The 9,655-nt window shown below is 46.1% G+C and overlaps 1 protein-coding gene across 5 annotated transcripts in view; it reads left to right on the top strand.

Annotated features, from left to right (window-relative positions):
- Positions 1 to 9,655, top strand: part of Setd7 (SET domain containing 7, histone lysine methyltransferase) — a 54,470-nt gene that overhangs the window by 12,875 nt on the left and 31,940 nt on the right. For all 5 annotated transcript variants that reach the window (XM_033760043.1, XM_033760041.1, XM_033760042.1 and 2 more), the window contains exons 3-4: positions 5,619 to 5,820; positions 8,381 to 8,570. In XM_033760043.1, coding sequence (XP_033615934.1) covers positions 5,619 to 5,820; positions 8,381 to 8,570 — 392 coding nt within the window. The remainder of the gene's footprint in view (positions 1 to 5,618; positions 5,821 to 8,380; positions 8,571 to 9,655) is intronic.

The following is a 9,655-nucleotide window of genomic DNA, read 5'->3' as shown; positions in this document are numbered from 1 at the left end:
AAAGAAAGAGAGAGAGAGAGAGAGAGAGAGAGAGAGAGAGAGAGAGAGAGAGGGAGGGAGGGAGGGAGGGAGGGAAGGAAGGGAAGGAAGGGAAGGATGGGAAGGAAAAGAAAGAAAAGAAAGAAAAGAAAGAAAAGAAAGAAAGAAGAAGAAAGCTGAACCCTCTATGGGTTTCCATACCATGAAGAATAGCCAACATTGTTAAAAGTTTAAGAAGAAAGGGCTGGGGATTTAGCTGAGTGGTTCTGCCACCTGCCTCACAATCGCAAGGTCCCAAGTTCGAACCCAGTACCCCCCAAAAATAAATAAAAATAAAATAAATAAAAAACAGGAGAAATTTTCAATGAAAATATAGTAATCTTTGAATAAAATGCGGGTATATCAGTTTAGGTAAACAGATGTAAGATTTCTCCATTTTTTATTTTTGTAAGTTAGATTTCCTCATTTAATGCATTATTAGAAACTTAAGACAGGTAAACAATGGTCTGCTTATGTGAAGAGAAACTGTATTAAAACTAATGCTTTAAATTCCCCTAAGTTTTCCAGTTTTTAAATTCAGATACTTGTGCCAGCAAAATCAAACAATTGAAAGGCCATTTTTGTAATTTCTTAAAACACTAAAACATCTGGCAAGATGTTGAAAGAGACTTTCAGAAAATACATTGTATGTAGTAATGATTCCATTTTTAGCAAAACAAAAACAACAGGTGAGAAAAATGCAGGAGACAGATATAGATAGCAAAAATCTTAAATGCTATGTACCAGATTGACTAAGAGATTAGAAACTTCTACGGCTTGGTAGTTCTTGATTTATTTATTTGTTTTATGATGGACACATTTGTATTAGCTTCCCAGTGGTGGGACGGAATAGCCGCACTCAAAACTTAAAGGAGGAGGAGTTTATTTTGGCTCATAGTCTCAGAGGATTCAGTCCGTGATCTGGAGGCGTCAAGGCCGGAGTTCATGGCAGAGAAAAGCTGCTCACTTCCTGGCAGGAAGGAAGCAGAGGTTGGAAAGAGCCCGGGAAGAAACACACCCTTTCCAAGGCAGCCATCAGGGACCTCCCTCCCGCAGCAGAAGTGCCACTCTAGCCGCCCCTTTCACTAGCGGACGGTTCGCCTCTTGAGACCGGGTCACCTCTGTAGTCCCCACCCCTGAATATTGCTGCGTTGGGGGGTCAAATCCTCAATACAAACGTCTTTGAGGGGCACTTCATATTTACCCCATAACAACATATTAGTTTTTAAAACATAAAAACTTTATTTCATCCTTTCCTCGACTCAATTGTCTTGCTCACCAATTTTTTTTTTTTTTGTACCAGGGATCAAACTTGGGTTCTTGTGCTTGCGAGGCAGACATGGAACCACTAAGCTAAATCCCTGACCCTTGCTCACCAATTCCTACAGAGGAGTCTTTACTGCTTTAAAACACAAATAAACAGCCTGGGGATTTAGCTCCGTGGTTCCGCTGCCTTCCTTGCAAGCACAAGGTCCCAAGTTGATCCCCTGTACTAAAACAAAACAAACAAACAAAAAACAGCTTTAAAGCAGTGCTGTCAATTTCTTTGACTGTTCCAGTGTCCCATCACTATCCTTACAATGCTTGTAAACCCAGCCTCTCAGTGCACAGCTTGCCAGACCAGATCCTAAGCTTCTGCCGAATATTAACCCTTTAGGTCCTTGTAACTGCCCTATTAGTAGCTCATCTGCAACTGAAGGAATGAGGCAGGAGATTAAGAATCCCTCCCGCCTTGCAGACCCAGTGCTTATCTAATTCAAGTAACGAACAAGCGCTGTGCTCTGGAGTGACATTGCTCCTTCCATACCTGTTCTCTCTGGGCTTCCATTTCCAGTCCTTTGCCTGGGAAATACTAACAGATGTTGTGCTGTGCTTGGGTGTTATAGGGATCTGAGCCCGAATTTGACCCCTTAAGGGGCTTACATTCTAACTAGAGAAATAAAGTATAATTTAAAAAAATCCTTAAAGAATTTTTTTGCAGTGCTAGGCTCAAACCCAGGGCCTCACACAGGCTGGGCAAGCACTGTACCATGAGGTGCATCCCCAGCCGGGGATGCCATTGAACACTGGCAAAGACCTGGCCGTCCTGCATGGCCAGCTGCGTGGGGCGTGAGATCTGCTCTGCCCAGACCAGGATGGGCCTGGGAAACTGGGGAGCTGCCAGGGAGCCAGGAGGCTCTACAGGGCAGACATGAGCAGACCCCTGCAAAATACAGTTCCGTTTCTGCAAGAAAGATTAAAAAGCTACTTCTGTATACTTTTCAAATCTGACCACATGTTAGCGTTTGAGAATATAACATCAGCTCCTTTTTGTCTTCAATAGGAAAGTGTCAGAGGATTAAGAATATTCGTTATTATCCCAAGGCCAGGAAGGAAGGATGGGAGGGAGGGAGGAAGGAAGGAAATGTAGTCCATAACTTTTTTTTTTCCTGAATACATCCTCAAACATTTAAAAACCTAGCTCACATATGTTTTAAAGGACAACACAAAGAAAAACATAATACGGCAGCTAAGATATATGGAGAAAGATATATGGATAAACTAATGTGAGCAGAGGATTCTAGAGTAGGAAACAGCAAGCTTGATCTGTGTGGGGGGAGAGTAACTATTCAATTCCTGATTCTCATCCTAGTGGGAAAGCAGCCACGGAAAGCACAGAAAGGAATGTACAGGCTGTGTTTTGATAAAACTTTATTTACAAAAACAGGCAGAGGCATGATTTACCAGTCTCCTCTGGAAGAAAATGTGAGAAAGGAAGGTGGCACCTTGAATGCCAGTCCGAAGAAACTTTTCTTCATTTCCTCAGTGACAGGATCTCAAAAACAGCATTTTTACTTTTTGGAGAACCCAGCTCAAGTATGTAACACTCTTTTCATCTTCAGGTTCTTCCCAAGTTACCATAAAAAGCTGCCAAGAAAACTAAGCCATGCATGTCTCCAGGCACGTGGCTGATAAAATAAAGCAGTAGGATTCACTCCCTGGTACCTTAAGAATTTTTGCTTGTGGCCCATTAGTCCTTTGGGCGGAGAGGGAAACAGCAATTTCCCCTGGGGAAAGTACAAGCCACTGAGCACTGCAGGGAAGTGAATGGCAGGGCCTGCACCTTGAGGGGTTGACCAGAAACCTGAGCAGAATTAGCAGAGTGTTCTGTCAGGATCATTCTACCCAGATACACACAGGAACAGTTTGAATGCTGCTGAGAATCCAAAGTCAACAGGGTGGCTAGGATGAGCAAATAAGAATTCAAAACATCTAGGCCCAGGGGTTTAGCTCAGCGGCACAGCACCTTGTCTGGCAAATGTGAAGTCCTGAGTTTGATCCCGAGCACCAAAAAAAATAGTAACAACTACAACAAAACACCCCAAGATTTCAGTCATCAAGTTAAATTGGAATTTCAGATAAACAACCAGAAATTTAGTATACATGTGTACCATTCAACTGGGTATGGTGAGACATGCCTGTAATATCAGCCCGAGAGAGGCTGAGGCAGGAGGATTGCAAGTTGGAGGCCAGCCTGAGCAATTTAGCAAGATCCTGTCTCAAAATTAAAACTTTGATACCAGGCATCACACATCTGTAATCCCAGAACTTGAAAGGTTGCAGCACTTGAAAATTTGAGGCCAGCCAGGATTACACAGTAAGTTCAAGGCCAGCCTGAGCCACATAGTGAGACCTTGTCTCCAAAAACCAAAACCAAAAAAATAAAAATTTAAAAAGGACCGGGAAGTTCATTGCAAAGACCCTGAGTTCAATTCCCGAGTACCGTGCACAAAACAAAAAGTATATTCTGTACCATTCAAAATTTGGGCTGGACACAGTGGTTCATACCTGTGGTCTCGCCGACAAAAGAGGTTGAGGCAGGAGGACTGCTTGAGCTTAGCAGTTCGAGACTACCTTAAGCAACATAATGAGACCCTGCCGCAAAAGAATAGTAATATTTGGGGCCGGGGATTTGGCTCAGTGGTTCTGCCGTCTACCTCGCAAGCACAAGGGCCTGAGTTTGATTCCCCAGTACCCCGCCAAATAAGTAATATTTGGGACATATTACACTAAAGATTTATTTTTTTTATTTGCAAACTTAACCGAGCATCTTGTATTTTATCTAGCAACCCAAAAATGAAGATAAAGGATTAAAGTTTTTTCTACTGTATGTTGTATCTACATGTCAGTAGATCACTAATTCTTCACTAAAATCTAGAGATGGGTGCCTCCTTCATTCCAGCCCAATTCAGACTTGGGTCTTTATGCAGGGTCTTTATGCATTGAAGTGCACTGTATTCTCTGCATGAATTCAGTGAGCTCATTGTCACCGCTAGCGCAAACAAAACTGCCAGAACTGTTATCTCCTGGGAGAGGACAGAGTGTAATTACTGCATAAGCAGAGGCTGTGGGCACTGAGACTGTGCTTCTCATTTAATAATTACAGATCGTTCCCAGTCATTCATTAACTTGAGACTGCTCTGCAAACGGGAAAGGGTCGGAGAGACCAAGGGCCAGCGGTCGGGGGGAGCGGAAGGGGCAGTAGGTAGAATAAAGATAAGCCATGTCCAGGAACCTAATGGTCTCTGTGAATGCAAATGTCATGTGCCAGAAACATGAGCTAAGGTTAATACTATCAACAGAGTGAGAATGGGGAGCAGGGTTAGAGGAGAAGAGCGAAGGGAGGGGAAGATTTTCTAAAAAGAAGCAAGTTGTATCAAGTGCATGTACGCATGCTCCAAGAGGCTGCAAAGTGTGTCCTGCAATCGTGTATTAATGAAAAACAACAAAGTAAGACTTCCCCAGGCTGAGTCGGGGCGGCCACTCGGTCCCATGGCCAGCTCGTAGTGTGCTCATGTCCTCCCTTCCTTGTCCAGTGTGCTGGGCGGGCAACAGGTGCGACCTTGGTCCTGTAAGAAGGTCACAGCCTGGGCGTGCAGTAGCTGTGCACAACCCGAATCTGCCCCACGGCAAACAGCCTGACGCACATCTCCCTTCCCGCCCTCAGTGTTGTGACGTGTGACTACATGTGTAACCCCCCCCACACACACACACAGTTGGCAAATCCCATATGCCACTGAAGAGATCAGTGTTGGCCTGAGTGGAGACCAACCATGGCTGTCACCGATGATCACCTAGTGTGGGACCAAAGTAGGCAGGCAGGTAGGATTGCAGAGGCTGGCACCCTCCACACCACGTGCCTACGGGGCGTCAGAAGGACCCTTGAGAGCCACCAGGGGATTCCGGACAGCCTGGGGACAGGACCCACACGCGTGCCAAGCAGGCGCTGTGCTACTGAACTCAACCGGCCCGGGCACCTCCAAGGGAAGTCAGATACCAGCGGCTGCACACAGAACGCCTGGTGCTCAGGTTGGAGCCACACTTAGGTCACACTGTCCTTGGTTCCCACCTGCAGCTGTTTGCTTCCCTTTCCTCCACCAGAGTGGGACAAGCGCTCTGAGGAGATATGGCCAAGTCCTCTTCCCTGAGCCCATCTCACCCAGCTCTCTGGCGGGATTTGGGATTTCCCAGCCGGCACCCTGGCTCCGCAGGGCCCGCAGAGCCAAGCACGCGGAGCAGGGAGCCCGGCTGACCCTTCCTGTGTTTCTCTTCTCACACAGCACCCTGGAGGGCTACTATGTGGACGACGCCCTGCAGGGCCAGGGCATCTACACGTACGAGGACGGCGGCATCCTCCAGGGCATCTACGTGGACGGGGAGCTGAATGGGCCAGCGCAGGAGTACGACTCGGACGGGAGGCTGATCTTCAAGGGGCAGTACAAGGATAACATCCGGCACGGAGTGTGCTGGATCTATTACCCAGTAAGCCTATGATGGTTCACCGTGGGGAAGAAACATGTCCTAGGACAAGGCTTTCATTCCTTGTCTAAAGAGTAATGTAAAATGTAAGCTGGGCCTGGTGGCACACACCTGTAGTCCCAGCAGTCTGGGGAGGCTGAGGCAGGAGGGTCACAAGTTCAATCCCGGCCTGAAAACTCAGGGACTTACAAAGACCCTGTCTTGATAAAAAGGACTGGGATATGTCCAGTTCAGTTCAAGGCCCTGGGTTCACACCCCAGGAATTATCAGACATCTGGGGAAAGAAGAATAATCACGATTGGGACAAAATGGTTTTAACATACCAGTAATAAAGTCAAAATATATTGCTGTTGATTCCTTTAGCATATAGAAAAAAGAGGAGGAGAGCAGTGTTGCTGTTAATTTTATTCTGTTTTTCACTTGTAAGATTGAAGTCAGCAATATTTTATCTTTTGGGGGGGTTACTACACCATTGTTGCTTGATTTTACAATCTCACTAATTTTCAAGAAATTTTATAGTTTATATTGCTTAAATTCAGGTGATTTAAATGAACTTGCTCTTGAGTATTTGAAAACAGTGTTTCTGCAGTTTATTTAGATCAAATGGACACAGCAAAACCCACGGTTGGGAATTAATGTTTTTTTTTTTTTTTTTTTTTTTTTTTTTTTTTTTTTTTTTTTTTTTTTTGCATTTCAAGTATCCCATGTGTTGTTGAATTTCCGAAAATGTTTCAGAAAAAAGATCTTAGGAAATATTTTATTTAACATTTTATCATGACCATAATTTAAAATCTATTTTTGCTTACTTGAAACCTACCTTCTTATGATAAAAATATTAATAAAAACAAATTATTACATGTGTAATAAGAAAAGTAGCCTTTGCTAAATTCATACAAAATTGTTATGAAAAATTAATTTATCTGGATATGGTGACACACACCTGTAGTCCCATTACTCAGGAGGCTGAGGCAGGAGGATCACTTAGGGCCAGAAGTTCAAGGCTAGCTTGAGTGACATAGCAAGTCTCTTAGAAAGGGAGGGAGGAAGTATGTTAGTTACACTGTAGGAAAAGAACACTGTAAAATATTTCCTGGAGAATCGGGAGTTTCTGGGTACATCTGTGACCTGTCAAAGTCATGGAGTTTACTGCCCCAAAGTAGGCAAACAAGATAGGAAGGAAAGAGGTACTTGCAGTTTAGGGTAGCTGGGACCCAACTTCCTGAGCAGCCAGGCTGAGTATCCTGCTGCCCAGGCCGGCAGCCCAGGGAACGTGGGCGTCAGGGTGGGGGAGAGGCCGCTAGGACACCGCACTTCTCTCTCTCCCCGTCGTTTTATTCGTGACTGGGATCGACTTGAATCCCAAAACGAGACCAAAGTTGCACAAAGACTGGTGTGTGGATTCGCCTCACTCCATGCAGCTCCATTTTGAAACCTAAAAAAACAGCTACATTTTAACTCACGGCCCTGATTATCATCTTGTTAATGCCCAGAGGAGTTTCTGCCTCAGAAAGGAGCTTGTGGGCAGTTACAGTCTCCAACACTGGTCCATGGTGTCTGCTTTGAGTATGGGTCTGTAGGCATTTGAGGCGGTGATCCCACCCCTCTCTCTGGACTCTGAATCAGTTAAGACACAGGAGTCAGGGATCGAGTTGGTGCTTCTTAATGTGGCAGAGTTGGATTGGAGGTGTGGCCTGGACCAAGAGCCAGAATGAGCTTCTGCTGGTCCCTGGACCTGAACAGAAGGACCGCTCCACGTAGACACGAGGAACCAGGCCAGCAGCCGCGGGCACGGCCAGGTCCCAGGACCCAGGAGAGGGCGAGCAAAAAATGAAGCAAGACACCATGCAGCAGCCCTTGTCCTGTTAATGTCCCCCGATACAGAGTGGGGTGTCAGGTCTGCCTTCTCACAAATCACGCGAATGACTCCTCCTGCCACCAGGGGGAGCCTCCGAACACATTTATCTCAGCTGTTCTTGCCACTTTCTGCAGCCGTTCTAGAAGTTATATTTCCTGAGTGTCTTTACAAGGTGTGATCATCAGTACCACGAATGCCGCTGCTGAGCACCGTCTAACAGAAAGGCAGGCTCCCAAGAGCATCAAGGGATGTCGTCATCCACCTTACTCACCGAAACTGGCACTGTGTGACTGCTGGTTCTTCCCCAAAGTCAAAATGACCTTGAAAGGTAAATGAGTCGATTCGGGATACCAAGGCAGCCACCACACAACAGCACAACGAAAGACACGAAAGAAGACTTCAGACCTGCTTCAGCAAGTGGCAAGAACGGTGGGGAAAATGTGTTGGCAGCGAGGGGAGCATCTAGAGCGGGATTAATGTCTTTTATTGGACTAATGTTTTTTAATTTAGGCATTCACTGTAGTCTTATTTCATACCTCATGTGTATCCTATTCTTACTCTTGTCAGAAGCTGGTGGTTCTTAAACTATTATTATCGCCACTAACAGTGCTATTAATAGTGATTGTGCAGGAGAGAAAGATCTTGAACTCAGACCCCATAGATAAATGCTATATATAATATTTTCTGGGTTTTGGTTTCTCCCATCAGGATGGAGGCAGCCTTGTAGGAGAAGTCAACGAAGAGGGCGAGATGACGGGAGAGAAGATAGCCTACATGTACCCTGATGGGAAAACCGCACTCTACGGGAAATTCATTGACGGAGAGATGACCGAAGGCAAACTGGCCACCCTGATGGCCACGGAGGAAGGGAGGCCTCAGTTTGAGCTGGTGCCCGGAAGTAAGTTGAGTCAGCTTCCACCGGGGGAGGGTGGTAAAGGCTCTTTTCTTGTCTGTCTGGCTCTCTGGTGGTGTATTAGTCAGCTTTGCCGAAGATAGCACAACCCACCGATGATTTACAGCACAATGCAGAGCTGCCCACCGCACTCTAGGTGGCCTTGGGGTGTGGGGCTGCACTGGAGTCTCAGCGATGGAGCTGAGACTGAGGACGGTGTCGACTCGGGACAGGATTTTCTCCAGGTGCACACGAAGGTGTCGGAGCATTGCTGTCCACTGCAGTATTCCGCAAAGCCACCCCTTAGAGCTGATACAATGCCTTTCATTGGCCAAAGCAAATCACAGAGCCAAGTCAGACATGAGTGAGAGAGAGGAAAGAGCTCAGACTGAATGTTAGTGGGAGATACTGAAAGGCAGGTGACAGCAGACATAGATAATTCTAATACAGGGCTGGGGATTTGGCTCAGTGGTTCCGCTGCCTTCCTTGCAAGCACAAGGTCCTGAGTTCGATCCCTGGTTCTAAAAAATAAACAAATAAGAACCAAATCATGTCAATCTCCAAGGCTGTCCACACTGTCGAGCTGGTCTGGCCCGAGCTCTGACCGGGCAGATAAATGCACTATGGTCACCCACCCTCCCTGAGAGCCCAGCCTCTCAAATAGAGCACACGCTCAGCTCAGGCCTGCAGTCAACAGAATCCTTATTTAAAAATATGTACTTCTGTTTAGGTTTTTGTTTTGTTTTGTTTTTTGAGACAGGTTCTCACTATGTAGTGAGACTGACCTTGAACGCACTATGTAGCCCAGGCTGGTCTCGAACTCACAGCGATCCTCCTGCCTCAGCCTCCCAAGTGCTGGGATTACAGGCATGCACCACCACACCTGACCTCATACTTCTGTTTAGAAGCACAACATGTCACACTAAAACATTTTTTTTCTGGGTATAAAATTATTTTAGCCAGGCACAGTGGGGTACATTCAAAGCTCCAGCCGGGCATGGTGGCGCACGCCTGTAATCCCAGCACTCGAGAGGCTGAGGCAGGAGCATTGCTGTGAGTTCGAGACCAGCCTGGGCTGCATAGTGAGTTCC

The sequence above is a fragment of the Fukomys damarensis genome, unplaced genomic scaffold, assembly GCF_012274545.1.
Source record: "Fukomys damarensis isolate Sample0158 unplaced genomic scaffold, DMR_v1.0_HiC HiC_scaffold_38, whole genome shotgun sequence".
Taxonomy (NCBI): Eukaryota; Metazoa; Chordata; class Mammalia; order Rodentia; family Bathyergidae; genus Fukomys; species Fukomys damarensis.
The sequence above is the reverse complement of the archived record's forward strand: the minus strand, read 5'-3'. Positions and strand labels throughout refer to the sequence as shown.